Below are 22,269 nucleotides of genomic sequence, written 5' to 3'. Positions count from 1 at the left end.
ACTCACAGCTCGTGAGCTGTAAAGCCACGTCAAGGCACCAACCTCTTTACAGGCCATTCATACACCTTTCGTACGTGTGACACATACAAAACATTCACACCGCCAGCCGCGGACCCATCACATTTCAACACTCACACCAGCAGACAGCGCCATTCAAGGGCCCATCACTTTCACACGCCCACATTTCTGAAATTTCAACAACACAAAATGATGGACTGCGTGGAGTGTCACTCACCTAGCAGTGTGTGTAGTGACCAAAGTAACTACTCACACACCGCCAGCCGAGCGCCAGTCCACCGACACCACCACCCAAGCACCAGACCATGCACACCACTAGCCAAACACCACTCAGCGCACACCGACAGCCAAGTACCACTCCACACACACCACCAGCCAAGCAACACACCACGCACACTGCAAGCCAAGGGGCACTCCACACACAACGCCAGCCAAGCACCACTCCGTGCACAGACAGCCAAGTACCACTCCACACACACCGCCAGCCAAGCGCCACTCCACGCGCACCACCATCCAAGCACCGGACCATGCACACCGCCAGCCAAACACCACTCAGCGCACACCGACAGGCAAGTACCACTCCACACACACCACCAGACAAGCACCACTCCACGCACACCCCAAGCCAAGTGCCACTCCACAAACACCGCCAGGCAAGCACCACTCCGTGCACAGACAGCCAAGTAGCACTCCACGCACACCACCAGCCAAGCGCCACTCCACACACACCACCAGCCAAGCGTCACTCCACACACACCACCAGCCAAGCGCAACTCCACACACACCGCCAGCCAAGCACCACTTCGTGCACAGACAGCCAAGTATCACTCCACGCACACCACCAGCCAAGCGCCACTCCACGCACACCACCAGCCAAGCACCACTCCACGCACACCACCAGCCAAGGACAAATCCAAACACAACACCAGGCAAGCGCAAGAGCACGCACATGGCCAACAAAACACCAGACCACGCACACCGCCAGACAAGCACCAGTCCACAGACACCGCCAGACAAGCACCAGTCCACAGACACCGGCAGCCAAGCGCCAAACCATGCACACCGTCAGACAATGGACACTACACGCAAACCAACATCATACTTTAGTTTTTTTTAAAAATGAAAGAAAAACAAAAACAAATTGCAAATTGATACAAATCTACTAACTCAACAACTACACTAAAAAGACTACACAAATGCAAACTTTAAAACTGAACAATAAGACCAACCAGTTCACTTTACCACTCATTGATACTCCCAAAAATTCTTTTGCGTGTGGTACAATCTATAACAAGCAGGTACACACAGCCCGGGGTTTGAAGGGCAGTCAGGGCAGTACATACGAACCTCCTTCCGCAAACCTCTTCGCCAACAGACTCTACATCTCCGACTGGGAAAGTCTTTTGAGGTTGTAGGAGGAATTTGACCAGGAAAATGGCGATCTTTCAATCTGGCAATATCCTCCACCACTCCAACTCTAGGAACACTTGCCTGTTCAACTAAAACAAGGCTGCCTATTACAGACTCCTGAAACTTTTCAAAAGTAATCTTTGACTGGGGACAAGATTTCTGGAACACAACAAAAGCATTAAAGGTTGCCAAGTGGAAAAGATGGATAGCCAACTTCTTGTACCAAATGTAAGCCTTACGAAGAGCAGCATACGGTTCCAACCTCTGATCTACTCTGTCAACACCACCCATGTACTTATTGTAGTGCATTATGCACACAGGTTTGCGCACTTCTGCAACCTGACCCCAAACAGTCACCGGTTCAGTGCTTTCATCATGTATTGTAGTCAACATGTAGACATCTCTCCTGTCTGAAAACTTCACAGCTAGAAGCTCCTCACAACGCAATGCACTACACTGTCCCCGAGCAAGCTTCTGACACACAAGTTCTTTTGGGAAACCTTTACGGTTTGAGCGGATTGTGCCACAAGCAACAGTGTCCACTTTGCCCAATTCCCTGAACAACCGCACACCAGTGTAGAAGTTATCGACATACAAATGATGGCCTTTGTTAAAAAATCCACGACCAAGTTCCCACACAATTTTCTCAGTCACTCCAAAAGTCGACGGACAACCAGGGGGGTTAATCCTGGATTCCTTACCAGTGTACACCCTGAAATTAGAGACATATCCAGTCTCACTGTCACACAGCATATACAGTTTGATTCCATAGCGTGCCCTCTTACTAGGAATGTATTGCCGAAATACCAAGCGGCCTTTGAACAACAGCAAAGACTCGTCCACTGCAATTTCTTTCCCAGGATAAAAGATCTCAGAAAATCGATCAACGAAATGATCAATGACAGGCCGAATCTTGAAAAGACGGTCACAATCAGGGTGATCTCGTGGCAAAGCAAGACTATTGTCAACAAAATGCATCATCCGAAGCAGAAGCAAATACCGATCACGACTCATGACTGCCGGAAATATAGCTGTAGCCATCAAGGGACTAGTAGACCAATATGAAGCCATTGATGGTTTCCTAAGCAAGCCCATCAAAAAAGTTAAACCCAAAAACTTTTTCATCTCCTCCAAATTTGTGGGAGTCCACCGGGTAGCTCTAGCGTGGGGCTTAAGGCTGGCACTGTTCACCCTCAAAAAATTTTCAGCATACAAATTAGTCTGCTCTACAATCTCTGCCACAAACACATCATCCATAAACAACTTGAAAAAATCAATAGGCAAAAAGTTTTCTGTGTTCACCCTACACCCTGGAACACCAGTAAATTCAGGCAATGCCGGCTGCACCATGCCTGGTGCAACCCAGAGGTCAGAACTTTCAACATCAAGTCTTGCAGCCGCAGGCTGCCGCCCAGCTGCCTCTCGTCTTACTGCACCAACTGGAATACTAGCAACCCCAGGCTGCAGCCCAGATGTCTCTTGCCGCACTATTGGCACAGGAATGTCCTCCGCAACCACAGACACAACAATGTCCTCTGCAACCACAGGCGCAGCAATGTCCTCCGCAACCACAGGCACATCATCCACACCAAAAGTAGCTTCATCAGCACTCAGAGTGTCTTCATCATCAGATGAAGCCATGTGTAGAGAAAACTCACTACCTGAATCTTCACCTCCCACCTCTGGTTCAGAATCAGAGTCAGACTCTGGACCATGGTCAGAGGAAGAATCAAAAAGCAATCCAACAACTTGCTGAGCAGTAATCCGGCGGCTAGCCATTATCCTTACAAATAAAGGAGTCTGCACAAACAACAACAACCCCAACACTGCGCAAAGTAAGATGAAAAATGTAAGCCTTTTCCAAAAAAAAACTAATTTAGAAAATATATACAATTCACTTACAAGACACAACTACACTCACCAGCACCTACTCTGCAAAGACACAGCAAAGGGGCAACGATATCCCACTAGAAAGAAGAAGAAAACACACTTACATCTACAGAAGGACACATCAAAAACAAATGCAAAACATGTTTTACAATCACAACAAACAGAAACCAAACATACTCGTATTTTACTACACACTTTTCAAAAAAATACAATCACAGTACAATTGAACAAAAAAGAGGTCTCTTACCAAACACATACAACTACAGAAACAGCAGAACAACCAGTAACGGAACCGCACACTGCAACACTCTAAAGAGAAAAAAAAACAACACACATTACAACAGGCTATGTCACAGGGTATGTCACAAATGGGGTGTCTGTCCCCAAGGGGGGAAGATTATAAATCATTATAAACGTGGGCCCCCTGGAAGCAACCCTACGGAGGGCAGAGAGGCCAAATAAAGACACTGCAGAACATACTGAAAACAAATGGGCCAAAGGAAGCAACCCTTGGCCAAGGGGTCGCTCCCTATAAAAAACAAAAACCTGGAGTACAGTGGGCTTTTCTACAACCCCCCCCCCCCCCCCCTGGGACCAGAAACTGTAAAAAAAAACAGCCACTCCGCCCCCAGGGGGGGGGGGGGGGGCAGAATAGTCTACAATATTTATAATGCCCCCTGGAAGCGACCCTTGCCCAAGGGGTCGCTTCCGTTATAAATATACTAAAATCCCTGGTGTCTAGTGGGCTTTTCTACCCCCCCTGGGTCCAGATGTGGCCCAAAAAATGGGTGATCTGCCCCCAGGGGGGGGCAGACAAGTCTACAAAAAATTATGGGCCACTAGGAAGCGACCCTTCCCCAAGGGGGTCGCTTCCTTTACAATTAGAAATAAATCCCTGGTGTCTAGTGGGCTTTTCTGCCCCCCCGGGGTCCAGATAACGCACTAACATGGGAGATCTGCACCCAGGGGGGGCAGAAAAGTCTGCATTGAAAAATGATGGCCCTAGGAAGCGACCCTTCCCCAAGGGGTCGCTTCCTTTACAACTATACATAAATCCCTGGTGTCTAGTGGGCTTTTCTGCCCCCCCTGGGTCGAGATCGCTCGCTAAAACGAGCGATGTCGACCCAGGGGGGGCAGAAAAGTCTGAATGACAAAATAATTGCCCCTGGAAGCGACCCTTGCCCAAGGGGTCGCTTCCTTTTCAAACATAAACAATCCCTGGTGTCTAGTGGGCTTTTCTGCCCCCCCTGGGTCGAGATCGCTCGCTAAAACGAGCGATGTCGACCCAGGGGGGGCAGAAAAGTCTGAATTATAAAAATATTGCCCGTGGAAGCGACCCTTCCCCAAGGGGTCGCTTCCTTTACAAATATACATAAATCCCTGGTGTCTAGTGGGCTTTTCTGCCCCCCCTGGGTCGAGATCGCTCGCTAAAACGAGCGATGTCGACCCAGGGGGGGCAGAAAAGTCTGAATTTCAAAATATTTGCCCCTGGAAGCGACCCTTGCCCAAGGGGTCGCTTCCTTTTCAAACGTAAACAATCCCTGGTGTCTAGTGGGCTTTTCTGCCCCCCCTGGGTCGAGATCGCTCGCTAAAACGAGCGATGTCGACCCAGGGGGGGCAGAAAAGTCTGAATTACAAAATAATTCCCCCTGGAAGCGACCCTTGCCCAAGGGGTCGCTTCCTTTCCAACAAAAAACATCCCTGGTGTCTAGTGGGGGCATTACTGGTGCAGGATCGCGACGCTGTGCGCGATCCTGAACCAGTAATGCCCAGCATTGGGACATCAGGGGAGAGGAAACAGTGTTTCCTCCCCCCTGATGCCTCAAGGCACCGAGAAATGGCCCCCCCGCCCCACCGGAGCACCAAACACCGACCTTGTTCCTGGACGCGCTGGAAACAAATGGCTTCCAGCGCGTCCAGCGCTTCCTGATGACGTCGGCGCGCGCTGTGCGCGCTGACGTCACCAGGAAGCGTGGGGGGGCCAGGGGGTGGCAGCGGAAAGTCTTCCGATGCCACCCCAGCAAAAAAACCCAAGATCGCTGCACAGGGGGGGGAGCGCCAGCGCTCTCCCCCAGGGCTGTACTGATGACGGAGCGGTTCCGTCATCAGCACAGCCCAACCGATGCTGATGACGGAACCGCTCCGTCATCAGCATCGAAGGGGTTAATAAAAAAAGCATTGGCAAAATGAGACTCGCAAGCATTGTTCCTCCTGCCTTCTACTGTGTATTGTCTTGACCGTACCAGGCTTTCATTGGGTATACCGTTATTGCATTCTTCTCATTGTTATTTGATAATTGAAGAGGCCATGTTGTGACTTTAAATACAGTTTGCATACATTTTTTTATCAATGGTAATGATATGAAAAAGACTACGCTCCTGATTCATAAAGGTAAACTTCCACTATTGTGTGCGTTTTACTTTTTCAGTATTCACAAAATTGCATTTAAATATTACTTTTCGAGTGCAGAAGCTCCTCAATTGGGGGTGGAGAACTCCGCCCATAAAAAGATAGGCTTGGCCTGTCTTTTTATGTTCGGAGTTCTCGTCCCCAACTGCGGAGTTGCCGTACTCGTAAACATACTATTAGTATTCAGTTTTGAGAATACTTAAAATGCATAAAACTACACAACGTGTACGTTTGCCTTTGTGAATCAGGCCCGATGTTTCAAACGAAATTCCCCGAGGTCAGGGGAGGGTAAAGAGTAGGTTGAAAAGAGGAAATTGTAGATCTCCACTTTAATCACTAGTTTGAAGCATAGTTTCGTAATATCACGTGCCCTTGAAACCTCAAAATAATCTCATCTTAGTTCAAAGTTACAATTAGCTCATAAAAAGTCATTCATAACATGGTTATAGGAGCTTTTGACTGTTAACTTCCACCAACAGGGAAACTAACACCAGCACTAAATTTCTTATTAAAAAACATGTATGCATTTCGAGGCAAATTTCCTCTGACTTACTCTGATTCACGCATTCCACAACCCTTTCTTACCAGAGGGCACAAAATAAATCACAAAAGTTTATGTTTAAGTAAACTTGTTAAAAAACTGCTTTTCAGACACGAGATTTATGGTGAATGAAAGGTAGATGGTGAGTTAATAACCACATTTACGTTTTTCAACTTAGGATACATCCTGAATCACATCAAAATGTGTGTTTTTCCTAGATATTACTTAATATTATTCTTAATATTACCCCGAACGTGTATTACTGCCGTACTGCGGGAACGCAGGATTACCAACATCTCCAGACAGAGCTTCAAGTAGGATGAAAAAAAGCGAAGGTTCTCTAAAGGTGATATAACCCAAGAAGCATAACTAAGAACCAATAATAATTGGCACTTTTCTAACTACATGGCTGTCCTAATACACGTGTCCTAGAATTACCCCCAGCCCGGCTCCTGAAGAAGGGCTGTGAATCTAAAACAGGCAGATAAAAGAAATCTGAAGAAACTGACACTTCCGTCCCAGGAAGCAGTTGATTGAACCTTCTGCTCAGTAAAAAGCTGCTCAATGGTGGGATGTGAAGTTCACCCTGATCACTACCTCCTTCTGCACATTAATGGTTTTTTAGCAGAGGAGGCAGGCAAATCAATAACACAGATGTCTATCTGTTAGAAATGTGAATTCTGGCTTGCTCCGACTTGCGCCAAAGCGAGGCAAAAAACACCACTCTAGTCAAGATAAGGGAGTTACACTCCTAAAATAACCCCTGCTCACCCTCTTGGTAGCTTGGCACGAGCAGCTAAGCTTATCTTAGAGGAAGTGTGTAAATCGTTTGCACATAATCAACAGTAATATCATGTATGTACTACAAAAGGATACCACACCGGTTTAGAAAAATAGCCAACATTTTTATATACTTTAAGACAAGACCAAATACGCTAGAAAATCCACAATACTATTTTTTTTTTTTTATATTTTTATTGCGAAATCATAGAAAGGCACAGGTTCTCATGGCTGTTCAGGCCACTCAAATGCAAGATCATTGACATGCAATTTTCAGGACAATACACAGCCATATAGGCCCACATCCCGGAGGCTGGGCGGCGTAGAATTAGAGCATGCGTCAAGAAAAACTTAGCCGTGCATTAAGGATACGTATATATCATTGTATTCGCTGATTTTTACAAAGTCCTCTCCTTCCGATGTCCTTTATATATTCTCACTCCCATCCCTCTGGATAGGCATTTTTTCTCTAATGTTTATAACTCCTTCAAAAACATTCTCCCCACCCCCACCCACGAGCAAGAGGACAGCAACAAACAACAACGCCACCCCGCCCTTCCCCTGCCAGTGCCAGGACATACACAGCCACCCCATACAACCCACTCAACACACACTCACACACAACCAACCAGACCCACCCACCCTCCCCCCAGCTCCCTGAGAGACCCAGTGTTTCAGGACAGTCCCCGGGCATGTCTACTAAATACAGTTGCTAGTTAAGCGACGATCCGCCCAGAGAAAATGTGGACCCCTCACCCCGTACCTCTGTCCATCGGGATGCAAGTCCTCCGCTTCAGCCAGGCATCCACGGCCCCCAGTACCAGTTAGGGATAACATTGGACCAGTAGAGATCCAAGAGGAGGCCCCCCCAACTCGGAGGACAACAGAGCATTAACCAAACAGTACCTCAAGTCTAAGCTTACTCCAGCCGTGGTTCAGAAAGGCCAATTTCCGGGATCACTGGAGCCGTAGAGTCCGTATGCGGCAAAGTTTCCTGCAAGGTATTCGGGACCAAAACCTCACCGGGGGCGGACGCCCCCAGGGGACTCCGGAGCGGCCCCGTCTACAATGTTCTCATACGGAGTGCTCCATCTGCTCCCACAGTAACTCGAGGCTCAGCAGAGCCCCGGGATCCAGAGCGGCGCCTCCCTCTGCCTCCCTCTGCCTCGACGCCTCATATGGGGTTGAGTCCCCCAGGTCTCACGGGAGCCGCCGTGCTCACCAGGGGGCAGGTCGTCTCCCCTAATCTCGAGCCACTCCCACACCTCCGCCGGGGACTCGAAGAATTGAGCTCGGCCCTGGGAGAGCACCTTAAGTTTGGCCGGATATAAGAGCATGTATTGGAGTTTCATTTCCCGGAGTTTTTGCTTAACTCCTAAGTAGGACTTTCCCTGCTCCTGCACTTGTTGGGTATAGTCAGGATAAATGGAAACTCTGCTGTTCTCAATTGTGAGGGACTCAGTTTCCCTTGCAGCCCTCAGGATACAGTCACAATCTATATAGTTCAGGATCTTTGCGATTAGGGCTCTAGGGGGTTCGCCCGGGCACGGAGGGGGGACAAGGGCCCTATGTGCCCGCTCAATGACAAAGACACTGGACAGTCCAGTCGGGCACAGCTGAGTACGGATCCAGGTCTCTAGGAAGCGCTCAGCATTTCCCGCCTCCAATCGTTCCAGTACTCCCAGGACCCTAATGTTACTTCGACGGGCCCTACCTTCAGCGTCCTCAGCTCTTCTCTCCAGCGTTCGGGTAGTGGACGTAAGTTGTGCGACTGACTTTTGCAGGGAGGCCACCTCACTTTGCAATTGGGTGATATTACCCTCCGCGTCTGAAACCTTGTCCGCTACCTTGCGGAGATCCGTTCGGAGTAGATTAACATCTATGGATACAGTCTCTATCTGCCTCTCCAGGGCAGAATGGGATCCCTGAATAGCCTTTAAGATCTCTGCTCGGGATGGCTTTGCTGGACCATCCCCACCGTCCTCCGGACTCGTCTGCCGTGTAATCCTCTGTGAGGGCAGACGTGGAGTAGTATACTGCACTATGGTGTTAGGTTGGGAGGACTTCGAGGACCTATCCTTGCGGGTCGCCATCAGGAGAGGCAGATCGTGCACCTTCCCAATATGTTCCAGAGGGTTCTCCCCAGGCACCACTGGCTAGATATGGAGTGCAAAGGCGGGCCAAAGACAGGAGCAGCAGGTGTGATGGGAGCGCACCAGGCAGCTTCAGACAAGTGCAACGCTGAAAGTGTCCAAACCAAGCAGGGGACCAGTTAGAAGAAGCAATGTCGGGGAGGCAATCTCCTTTTTTCCCAGTGTAGATGTACCTGTAGAGGCAGGAGTCCGGTACCCCCAACGGTGACGAGCGAATGGGCGGCCAGTAGTCCACAGTGCACCCACCGGGTCAGGTGGTGGAATCCCAGGTGGCCCGGCCGAGGCAGGTCAGCAGGCTCCCCCGCCAACCAGGGCGCCCCGGGGCGGCGCCCCCCACCTCCAAGGGGCAGCAGTACAACTCCCAAGGGTGCCCCTTCAGAGGAGCGCACAACTACAGTGTAATGCGGGCCAGGGATCTTCCATTCTGCGGTGTGGAAAAGAAAGTGCCTCGGCACCCGGTCAAGACGGCGGGCGAGTGGGGGAGGGGCGCCAATTCAGTCGTGTCCCCTAAGGCGCCGCACCACGGGCCTCCCCAGGTTCCACAGTCACAGCGCGCCCCCCATGGGAGATCCGGTGCAGGCAATTGTCCGGGGGAGGGGCGGGCGCCGCGGCCCCTGCAAGCGGTGGCAAGCCGGGGCAGCCCAAGTAGGCTGCCCGGCAACTTCGAGTCTGCCTCACACGGCCACTTCCTCCGACAAGGGCCGAGGTGACCTCAGGACCGCAGCACCGGCGCCCGCCTCCGCTCCCTGCAATGTGTTTGGAAAGTTCACACACAACAAAATATATTTAATTATACAGTGCTGTCTGCACGCTTGAGGTATGCGAAGGGGAAAGAAGCACACAAGGAAGGGAAAACAAGGATTTGAGGGGAGGCAGACGCACACGAGGGAGAGAACAACACTTGGCAGAAAGGAGAATCACACTGCTGAGAGCAACAATGAGCTTAGGAGAAGAGTAGTATATAAACGTGAGAGAACAGACAGAGAGAAGCACATGAAGGAGACAGCTGGAAAATGCATTCACTTTCATGCAATGCTTAATCAAAAAGAAAAAAGTATTTCCTTAAAAGTGAGTAATGGAAGGAAACCAGTAAATGGCTATTCTCCAGGGGAGAAGTGTGGCTCACTGGTTAGAGCAGGCAGTGGAGAAGTGTGGCTCACTGGTTAGAGCAGGCAGACCCTGAAGCAGAGGTCAGACCCGGGACCAGGGTTCAATTCCCGACGCGGCAGGGTCTTGAGCGCAAATGTCCACGGACTCGATAATTCTCGCTTCGGTGCCTGACCTAATCATGGGTTCACACTCTGCAACTCTGGGCATTAAGCTTGCTTAATCTCCACAACGGCCCCCCGCGGCGGGATGCCTGGCTCTCACCTTGGGGATGCCCGTTAGGGGCTATCTCACAGGGAAAAGCCAGGACGGTTTCCCAAGGCAAGCGCCGAGGTAGTCGAGCGCTATATAAGAACATACAAAAAAAACAAAAAAACACATAATGGACAAGGCAACCCACTGAATAAGAAGCAAACAAATAAGTGTTAATAAAGCCGACCAATGGGGAGGTACAAACACCTTATAGACAAGGCAACTCATTGAATAAGAAGCAAACAAATGAGTGACAATAAAACCGACCAATGGTAAGCGATGGTTGAGGGTCAAGTAAGTTAGCTTACAAAAGTTTTTTTTTGCAACCAGACAGCTAGTGTTGTCTGGTAGGCTAAACCTAAAAAGACGCAACATGTAGTTCCATGGTGTGGCAGCCCTTTTGCAAGGGTTAATCAGTCCCTTTCTAAATGCTGATTGCTGTAGCCTGGTGTTAAACTGGTACTAACGAGTTGAACGTTTTTCTGAAGGATATTAATATGTTAAAGTGACCAAGTAGTCCAGTGATACTGCAGCAAACGTGCCGCATGATTTTTTGTTTTTGCCCGATAAATTAGGCAACCTTGCTGCATTATTTGGCAATGCCATTGGCCCAATGAATAACAAAGCAAACCTGTTGTTTTGTCATTATTTATTTTGCTCTACACGCGTTTTAGCACTATGTCCTAAAAATGTCATGTCCGTAAGTGTTCCCACTGCTCCTCTTTTAAAGTTTTCTCATACCATAATGCATTTGTACGTATAATTTTAACAATAGGTGCTTGCCTCACATCTTTAACATGTTTTTCAAATCTAGTGAACAGATACAGTTTGCTTTGTAAGCCCTGTTCTCCCCTGACATTGATCCAAGCACTCTTGTCCTCTTTTACAGGAGCCTGTAACCAAACACTCTGACCTGCCGAGCGGAGAGGAACAAAGCATTAACAATGCAGAGCACAGTACAACTGAGAGCGAAGTCATTGTTCATCTCGATAACAACATAGCAACCCGCCCCGCTGAAAAGCAACAGACAGGAGAAAACGGCGAGCCAGGCGTATCTATAACAAACGATGACACGGTGGAAAATCCAGGTCATGGTGCACACTGTTGTTCGGAACTTGAGCCAGTTGAGTCTAGTTTACCGCTTCCCGAGGGAGGGCGGACAAAGGACCCGGAATTACAAGCTGATGCTACCTCTGGTAAATGTGCAACAACGTGTCACGGAGCGAAACAAAGGAGCCCGCGTCTCCGAGAGCAGGTAGAAACAGAAGAACTGGACGAGGACGACACCCCGGACGCTGGCGGCCGCGCAGTGGGGGGCAACAGTGCGATGATCCCGGCTGTGCAAGAAATTAACCCGGAAGACGGGAGTGTGCACGTTATAACTGACCACACAACGCGTTGCGCCTTTACATTTCAAAATACATTGATATATGACTTGGATTAACTCTCTACTGCCTGGTTGGCATTGCGAGTGCTAAGAAACCTAAATGTGCCAACATTCTCTTTGTTCCTTTGGTACACACGGCAAAGGGCTCCATGTTTGTTGTAATGAGAACGTGTATTATGTTGCTTTTGTGGAGCAGCGCAAAGGGGAATAGAGTGTACCATCCATGTTTTTCCATGTGCCTTTCAATTGCATATATACCTGAACTGAAGTGGATTGTATTTATAGAAAACAGGTGTTACTTGCACCTTCAATCGGGTAGTACCTGCTACCTGTGGCTCTGCCCTTTCTACCCATGTTTACGGAAGTAGCAGCTGTCAAAGGAAGTAAACAGTCTTAGGGCCTCGTTCTGTGTGAGACGGGACTAGTGATGCAGCATTTCCATGGCAGTAACTCAGGGGGCTCGAACACCGCAGTATTCTACGTGGCACCCTAGGGTACCCTAAGAAATGGAGAATAACTGCAGCAATCCATCTTCTGCACCCGTGGGAATTCTCCCTTTTTGCCAGTTTTCCAAACGGAAGTGGCCACCAGTACCTCTGTAACAAGCCGAATCTGCAATCACCTGCATTGCGAAATGGACTCTTAAACTCCTAAAGGGCTAATATTTTTTCTAATTTACGTGCCTTGACACATAAGCTAAGGGTGGGACCATGTGATGTCAAAAGGTGCGTGATGTCTCTTCCGCTGCACCTGACATTTTAGTGGAGCCCTGGAGCCCGTCCAAAGATTCCCGATTAGGCTTGGGTGACTAATAGGGGGAGAGGGGACTTGGGTGGGAGTGCTCCACTGATCTGCTCCAAGTCAAAAGGGTGTGGCGACCTAGATGTAAACGAATAACTGCTTACTGAAATAGTGCCTTAAGACACAGAACAACGCTGCTCTCATTCATATTCACAGTGATTTTAACCTTGTTCGTAAATCCTGTTTATCCAAAAGTAAGTTTTTCTGCTTTGCCTCTCCTTTACAGAAACCTGTTGAACTAGAAAGTGCAGATGTTTATCAGGACGCAGTAGAAGCTAATAAGCAAACATAAAATGCTAATGCAGGCAGGCGACATGGTAGACGTTGAGCTCCATCCAGGCTCTGTTTAGCTCCGCATTTACTCTGTTATGTACACAGCCCTAACGAAAGCCCACGCAAAACATTGTTCTGCTGAGCATTGATGACAAATTCTTGTAAAAGTATTGTAAAAAAATCAATCTAACCATGTTTTTTCTTGCTTGCGAACCTCATATGCAGTCTTGTATTTCGATTTGATTTGTGACATGACAAGAGGTCTGCCTTTTGTATCATTTGAAGTTCGAATTTTAGCTGTTTACCAACAGATTTTCTTAAAACCTATGCATAAAACAACTTGTGATAAAGTGGTGAAGAGTCTGGGGTTAATTGTGAGGCTGCTCTACAGTCACTGGATGGTCGAGGAAAAAATTGTACTTTCCCCACAAGGGTGCAGGTTTCCAAAATTCTTTATCTTTGACACCAGGTCTCCATATGATAACCGGAACGTGTTGCTTCTGTACTGGTTCATTGGAAAGAATCCTGATATGCTGGTTGTTCTGGAAGTTTCCAGACTTCTTGTTAAATCCTTTCACCAGGATCCCAGGTTAACAAAATCTAATATTCGCAGAGTTTACAGAGCGATTCCCTTATCCTATTACAATAATCCAGTAAGCATGGATTGATCAAGATTTAAGTTTAGATATGAATCAGTTTTCAATGTTGGTCCATGTTAAGTCAGATTTTCAGGATATCCAAATAAGATAAATTAATGTACAATAACTAAATGGAACCCATTTATGTAGTCCTTGATCATTTTTTTAATCTGGTATTAATCGGGCTGTCCTGAACCTGCCTTGGGAATCCTTGATCTAGATAAAATCTTCATGTAACAGAAATGTGTGCTTTTGCCATCATCCTTAGGTGGTCGTCTCTCTGGATCCTTTACATCCTCTGATGTTGTAAATGGCACAATCCCCTCCTTTGCCTACAGCCTGTGCATGCTGTATGCACTTTGTAAGTGCTGTTGTGCAAATCTGCCCCTCCCTCGCCAAAACTCCCTTTCCCCATGAACTGTGATTTGGATATTATCTCATAGTGCAAATGATATCCTGAACTCTCAAATGACCCCAGTATGTCATCGGGAAACAGTATTTTCTCACTCTTTTCAAGCTTCACAGGCTTCACCCCAAACCTGAACATTGAGTCTTCCTAAATTAGAGCTCTCCGTTTCAAAGGCTGATATTCAACTACCCTGCCCTCAAATGTTCCTTGTCACAGCAGGTTGCTGAATGAAACTGCTCCTTTGCAGCCTCACAAGTCTGAGGTTTGAACAATTTAGGAGTCCCCAAGCATAGTCTCAACGTTTGTGATTCCCCAAAACCTCCAATGTCTAATACAGGCTAATTCTTACATCACCTTCAACATAACACTAGATCATGTTTAAGGGGTGAAACACCTTGGTTTGATCATGATACGAGATAGGGGTGCCACCATGTGACTCCTCTGTGAGCAATTCTATTTATACAGATAATGGAAAGAGTAATGGATCCTTCCAAGGCTTCAAAAACCCATTTAGATTCGATTTTTAGATTTTATAGGTTTATAGAGCGCTTGGCTGCCCAAGGGCTTCCCAGCCGTACGAGATTCCCATTCCACGACGGCTAGGGATCGATTGGTCATACTGCTTGAACAGCCATGTTTTGATCGCCTTCCGGAATGCTGCTTCAGTTGTCAGTACCAGAGATCCACGTGGTAGTGAGTTACAAAGCTTGGGCGCCAGGAGGGAGAATGATCGAAATCCCCATCTGGCTCTTCTGATTCTTATTGTTTTCATTAGTTGCTCTGAGCCGGATCTCAGGTTTCTATTTGGGACGTAAAGGGTAAAGAGGTTTCTAATTTTACTTTGTCCCTTGTTATGTAGAGCTCTGTGGGACATGACTCGTACCTTGAATTTGATTCTGGCCTCCACCGCGAGCCAGTGTAGTGCTTTTAGATGCTTCCTAGCTGACTCCTGGGTTGGGCCTTGGTGCGGCATTCTGGACCACCTGGAGTCTGTTTGTCATGTATTTGGGCGCCCCAGGAAAAGTGAATTTCCATAGTCCAGGCGTGATGTGACCAGAGAGTGGACCACTGACTTTCTGAGCTCTAGGGAATACGCTCCAATATTTTGTGGAGCATTCTTGGTCCAAAACATGTGCATGTCAGTTTCTTGGCTTGGGATGCCATTGTTAGGTCCTTATCAAGCCAAAAACCCAAATGTTTGATTGTTTCCTTTGGCGTGGGTGGATTGCCCAAGCATTTGGGCCTGCTGATTGACGGCCTGGAGACTGCCTTGCTGCTGAGCACCATTAGTTCCGTTTTTATCCCCATTCAATTATAAACAACTGTTTGTAATCCTACCCATCACTTATTCCGTACAGGGAGTTAAACCTCCGGGCTCCCCGTTGGTTCTAGGATCTAAGGAGATCACCAACTGTGTGTCATCAGCATCGGCTGTCATGAAGACATCAAACTCTTGGACTATCTGGGCCAATGGCTTCATGTAGACATTAAAGAGTGTGTGACTCAGTGAGGCACCCCACAAGACAAAGGCATCATCCAGGAAAGGAGATCACCTTCCATGACTTGGAGGGTTCTTCCTTCCAGGAATGAAGCCAGCCACTTGAGGATGTTACCTTGGACAACGATGGCCATTAGTCTATTTTGTTAGATGTGGTGGTCCACCGTATCAAACGCTGCACTCAAATCCAACAGTATTAGCGCTGCAGCCCTACTCTGGTCCAGAGACATTTTTATTTCCTCAACCACTGTCAATAATGCTAATTCTGTGCTGTGCTGAGAGCAGAATCCCATCTGTGTGGAGTGAAGTCATTGATTTGTTTCCAAAAACTCTGTTAGTGCTCTGTTAAGGTGTTTTTCCACCAGTTTCCCCACGTATGGCAGCATTGAAATGGGGCGGTAATTCCCTAGTTGCGCTGGGTCTAGGTTTGGCTTTTTTAGCTATGAACAGATTATGGCGTGCTTCTATGCCCCTGGTACTATGCCCTTTCCTACCACACAAGCTCAAGACTATGCTTTGCCTGCTTTTACTCTGTATTGTGCTGGATCTGGTAGATTAGGAATCTACTGATTAACACAGGGAATAGTGTATTTGCTTGCTCCCTGCCAAAGTGATTGCTGCATTTATTAAATAACCTGAGAAGAAGAGTAGGATTTCTTCTCTTCATTGTAAGAAAGGTCCGCCTAAGTCTACCTTGCCTATGAATGCTTAGATTCTGTAGTTGAATATGGAAGTTTGAGAAAATAGCCAACCTTATTGCATCATCCATGCATACAAAGGTTTCACCCTTAAATTCAGGTCTACGGCGGAGTAACAGTATCTGACTTGCGCTGCTAGAATCCTCTATGGGAGTAGGTTGGCAAAATGTTTTACCAAAGCAGTGCCTGTCATACTAATGTCCATTTCCTTTCCACACTAATGAATCTGTTCAAGTTCTTTAGAATGAGCAGGTTTTCAGGACTTCTACCTCTAGCATCCCATGGCCACTTTAAGTACAGCACAATGTCTTGATTTGGGATCTTCTTGAATTTGTCATGTGTAGTCCAATGTGTACTGAAACACCTTTCAGTGTCATAGATGGTAGGATTACCAGGACTGGCTCTTTGGTTGTATGAAAATTATATTTAAATATTTGCCATCATCGGTGTGAACCAGCATAAGCAGATCAATTATCAAATTAAAAATACATTGAAGTGAGACGACAGGAGCCCCCACGCTCTGCTTATTATTTTTACTTGGTGTATCGAAAGTCTTGCTATATCATTTTGCGATATCTGTTTTTGCAGACCGTCTCCCACTGCATCAAGCAGTCCTAGAATGGCTAATCTATTAATCTTGTTTTTTTTGCAAATTGTGTTCTATACATCTATTACATTTAGTAGCACCAGTACAGCTTGCTTCTCTAACCGTCAGCTCTAGAGAAGCAAGGTGTCTTGAATATCTAGTTCTATGTGATTTTGATGGCAAGAAAACAACTTGGTGAAATAGGCTCTGACAAACTCTTTCTGTCAAACCTGTTTCTGCAAAACTTTCAAGGTGAATAGGATTCTTTCTGTTGACTAAATCAACTTGGGTAATGCTTTATCTCCAGATTAGTTCTGCAGAGTAGTACTTTTTCTCTAAGATGATGTAGATCATTTCCCCTTGCCCTCTGTTACTTGCACCTGGTCCCTGAACCTGCATCCTCATTTAATTTTGTATTTTCTGTGTCTGTTTGAGGGACACTGCTACTACTTTTTCTCCTGCCCATATTATAGTTAATTTCCTCTCCAGAACAGAACATGGTTGTACCTTCGCAGCTTTTCATTGCCTAGAATTGCACGTCTATGACTCCCACTTAGCAGTTTTTGGATCTTCAAAGACCTTTGACTGGACTGTCACTGTTTCAACCATTTTCTACCTTAAATTCTTAACAGTGTCTAATGTTCTCATCAACCTTTGCCTGCATAACATCCTATTGGTGTGCACTCGTGTTAATGCCTCTCCTGCACTGTGAACTGCACATGTTGGCTGTAGGGGATCAATATTCACCTATTTAGCCTTAGTGCTGCCACTCTTTGACACCAGCAAACGTTATCCGGAGTTTGACCTTTCGGGTTCTGAAATAATGAGCATCCATTGTCGGATGAATCGATGGCAAAAGTAGCAAAAAAGACGACAAGTCAGCCTTGATCCATGAGCTCAATCATACTCTGACTGCCAAACAACCTCTTAGTCCTCACCCCTGCCAACAATTAATTGGATGAATCTTTAGTTAGTAGATTCCTGCTTACCGAAGTGTATTTTTAGGTCTCACCTGTTTGAAGACATATTGTTATTTTTACAGGACTTACCATTGGTTGGCTTCATTGTCACTCTCATTAGCTTTCACCTTACTCATTAGCTGTGTGGGTATTCCCTTTCTCTTTTTGTATTTGTTCACCTAGAGCAAGAACACATGACTGACCTTACACGGCTCGCTTTTTCAAGTCCTACTTTTTTCTTTTTGTTTAAGCACGCTACAAAAGTGCGTGTTTTCCTACTGCCTCCCTTGTGTGCTTCTCTCTCCCCCGCCGTGCTGCATGTTTTTTCTCGCCAATGTGCACCTGTTCTCTATGCCAGTGTTGCTTTCTTGTCTGTGGACTTTCTTCCCAGCAGTTCCACATTGCTGTCTTTCACCTCCTTTAGGCTTCCCTCCACCCGCAGCTCATGTTGCTTCCACCCACCTGTGCACCATGTTACTCCTGCCCCATTTACACCCCCTGTGTTGCTTCTGTGCCACAATGTTCCTTCCCCTAAGCTGCTTTAAAAATTCATCCCTACTCTTGCCCTGTGTTCGTCCCACAACATCCGGTGTTGTTTCCACCACCACTGTACCCGATGTTGCTCTTCCCCTCGCTGCTTAAAAAAAAGCATGCTTTTATGTTTTTTTTCCTTTTAGTTTCCGAACCAACTTAAATAGGTAACCAAAAAGAAAAAAACGTGTTATTTTTGTAGGTGTGGGCTTTCGTGTTGCCCAACCCAACAAAATGACTGTCAGCTGCGTCAAATTTATTTTCAGGTTTTTTGTTTTTAACTTTTTATTGCCATGCTGCACAGCATTGGGTATTCTGTGCCTCTTGCTAAAACCAATGGCAGAGTAGATAGGTTTCAAAGGCTAGACCTATTGGCTTTGCCAATGCGTGTTACCTCTAGCTGTTCTACTTTACAGTGTAAATTTGTAATCTCAGTCATTGTGACTTGCTGCTTTTTAGGTCGAACCTGAGCCAACGCGCATGCGCTTCTCTGGCTATCTGCTGTAGTAGTGTTTTGCAGAGAAGCCCCGCCCACTCTCTGCCCATATTTGTCCTTGGCTTCTGTGTTTGTCCTTCGTAACTGCAGGCTTCTGATTAAGTAATCAGTTTGTTAGTCCCTCCTTAGTACTTCCTTTTCTTCATTTGTAACCTACCATGGCTACTGGCCCCTTTACTTTGGTTGTTACACGGTATGTGTTATTTAGTCTTGTAAGCACTATTATCTTCTTTGAGTTTCTCTTCCTGCAAGCATGTCGAGCTTTGCTTAAATTCAGCACACCATGCGCCATTTTTTTTTTTACACATCCTTTTTCTCTCTGACGCCACAACGTGCTTTGCTTACACTCAGTGGTCCATGCGCACTTTCACTATTCAAGCAGCCCAGGACAATGGCGGCCACGCCATAGGTCAAAATTTTTTTTTTTCCCAGTTCAACACCTCTCTTCCGCTCCTCATTTTCTCACACTCCGACTGCAGCTTCAAGCGCCTCGCAGTGAGTTCCCACGTTCCCCGGTGAGAAGCACAACCTTTTTACTCCGTGCCAGTTTTCTCTTTTCGAGTTGGTGGGAGGTAGTGACCCGCTGTCAGTCTTCTCCAGGTGGGTTTACTGATCCAGCCCAGCACTGAAAGTAGAGGCCGCCTGCGCCTTCCTCCAGTGGCCTCCCCAGTGTATTTGTATTTGTATTTGGTGAATTTATAAAGCGCAAATTGTTGCCCATGGGCGTCCAAGCACTAAGGAAGCGGCTGGGAGAACCTGGAAGGAGGACTGGACTGCATAGGAGTTACAGAGAGGAGTGGAATAGGAATGTTTTTAGCTGTTTGCGAAAGGATGAAAGGTTGGGTTCGGCTCTGAGATGGAGGGGGAGGGTATTCCAAGTCCTTGCGGCATTATAGGTGAACGTCCTTACGCCAGACCTAGCTTTTTTTATTCTGGGGGTCGAGGCCATAAAGGACTGGCTAGAACGGAGGTTTCTGCTGGGCTGGTAAATAGTGATAAGGTTGCGGGTGATCATGGGACCTGAGTCCCAGAATGCCTGGTGGGAGATACACATCGCCTTAAAAAGAATTCGCTGACGTACTGGCAGCCGGTGCAGGCTGGTTATTCCAGATTTTACTGATTGCCTGCTGGGAAGCTGGAGCAATGTGCGAGCCGCACAATTCTGTACTGTCTGCAGTCTGCGAAGAGTATACTCAGGAGCGCCGAGATAAAGAACGTTATTAAAATCTAGGCGTGACTGTATAAGGGCCTGAATGACCACTTGCTTGGCCTCGAAAGGAAGAACTGGCAAGATGTTTTTTAGCATTCTAAGGAGACCAAAGCAGGTGGCCGAGATTTTTGTGGCCTGGGTGTTGAAAGTGAGAGAGCTGTCTAACCACACCCCAAGGCTTTTGATGTTATCCTTAGGTGCTGGCGGGGTGCCTAGACATGGGGGCCATAATGATTTAAAGAGGCTGGGATCGGAGGGTCCCAAGAGCATCAGCTCCGTTTTGTCTCCGTTTAGCTTTAGAGAGGATGAGGACATCCAGCTCTTCACCTCTATCAGGCATTCCCTGAGTCCGCCTGATGTTGGCGTGCCGGCTTCCCGCGCCAATGAGACCACCAGCTGAGTATCGTCGGCGTAAGAGATTATTTTAACCCCAAAAGGACGGACGACCTCAGCTAATGGCCTCATATAGACGTTGAAAAGTGCCGGGCTCAACGAGGAACCCTGTGGGACCCCGCACCTTAGTGGTCTACTGGAGGATACTGAGTCCCCATCAAAGACTTGAAAGGAGCGGTCCGTCAGAAAAGACTTGAGCCAGAGCCAGGCCTTGTCTTTAATTCCAACATTGGACAAACGGTTCAGCAAGATGTTGTGGCTGACCGTGTCGAATGCCGCACTGAGATCAAGGAGGATCAGTGCCACTGATCCTCCCTGATCCAGGATCTTTCTAGATTCCTCCGTGACCATAAGTAGGGCGGATTCGGTTCCATGTTTAGGTCTGAAACCTGTCTGGGTGGGGTCTAATAGTTGGTTACTTTCTAGGAAATTTATCAGATGGGAGTTGATAAATCTCTCCAAGATTTTACTCGCCCAGGGAAGTAGGGAAATGGGCCGATAGTTGCTAAAGTCCAAAGGGTCCAAATTGGGCTTTTTTAGCAACGCTCGGACCATGGCCCGTTTCCAAGCTTGGGGGACCGTGCCAGAGGTAATGGATGCATTGAGAACATCCATGATGGTTGGCAGAATGATCTGAGAAGCTGACATTAGAACCTCTGGCGGAGCTGGGTCTTCCGGAGACCCAGATTTCACTTTCTGAGCTGTGGTTTCTATGGATACCGAATCAAAAAGGGGAAAATTGGCCAGGGTGGGAGATGGTTGGGAGGTGGAGTTTTTTAAGGTTGTATTGGTATTGTTAGGGGAAGCAGTGGTAGAGGAGGGGAAAGATGAATACATTTTGTTTACTTTTTGATGAAAGAACTCTGCTACATCATTACAGTGAGCTATAGATTTGGTTTCGTGCAAGCTGGTAGGGGGTTTGGAAAGTTTTTTGACGATCTGAAAAATTTCCTTGGGTTTTGATTTGGCCAGGGTGATTTTGTTCGAAATATATGCGGTTTGGGCGGCTTTAATCTCCGCTTTGTAATCGTTGATAGAGTTACGATAGAGAGTTTTGCTATCAGGGGAGTAGTCTAGGCGCCAACGTCTTTCTGTTCTTCTACATTGGCGTTTCTTTTCCCTGAGAAGCGCTGAGTACCACGGGGCAGATTTTTGAGGGCGTTTGAGCGTGATTTTGCTTTTAGGGAGGGTAGCATCTAAAGTTTGGTGATCCAAGTTTCATAGGCCTGATTGGCTAGACAGGGGTCCTCAATCTGGGGAGGTTGGTTATTGGCAAGTTTAAGGGTCCAGTCTTCAATTGGAAGGCGGGACCAAGCTCTAGCGAATCTTGTCGTCAGGCCAGTGTAGTAGGGAATGGGATTAATTTCCTGCCACAGGGCAACCAGTGCTGCTGCTTCTCATCGAATCAAAGGCAGATGCAAATCGAGTTCGAGCTGCATTCATCCAGGGCAAAAAAGCTGCCCTTTAGTGTCTGGCATAGGCACTGTTGGTCTTCTACTGTTACTGTGGTGGCGTGGGGCATATAAAGGCCCAGCCGCTTTTAATTGTGGTGTCATGGGGCAGGTGCTGTCCTACCAATTATGTTGGGCAAACCTAGTCGTAAAAGGACAGAGGAATTCGAGACTGAAAACACATGACAACAGTAGTACAGAGAATGTTTGCAGAAAGATTGTGTTGGTGTTGAACATTTAGTGTTGCCAAAAACAGTAGAACTCAGGGAGACGGCAGATAGGTGTCATCGAGTGGGTGCTTTCCTGTGGTGCTTTAGAGCACATGAATTCCTACCAATGTTCCTATGGTATCATGTCATGATGCTAGCATATCATTGAT

General features: G+C 47.2%; 1 protein-coding gene across 1 annotated transcript in view; it reads left to right on the top strand.

Annotated features, from left to right (window-relative positions):
- Positions 1-13,239, top strand: part of DNAAF2 (dynein axonemal assembly factor 2) — a 229,251-nt gene extending 216,012 nt beyond the window's left edge. Inside the window, exon 3 of the mRNA XM_086937285.1 lies at positions 11,450-13,239. Coding sequence (XP_086793411.1) covers positions 11,450-12,004 — 555 coding nt within the window. The 3' untranslated portion in view covers positions 12,005-13,239. The remainder of the gene's footprint in view (positions 1-11,449) is intronic.
- The last annotated feature ends 9,030 nt before the right edge of the window (positions 13,240-22,269 follow it).

This window comes from Lissotriton vulgaris, chromosome 9 (genome assembly GCF_964263255.1).
Source record: "Lissotriton vulgaris chromosome 9, aLisVul1.2, whole genome shotgun sequence".
Lineage (NCBI taxonomy): Eukaryota > Metazoa > Chordata > Amphibia > Caudata > Salamandridae > Lissotriton > Lissotriton vulgaris.
The sequence above is the reverse complement of the archived record's forward strand: the minus strand, read 5'-3'. Positions and strand labels throughout refer to the sequence as shown.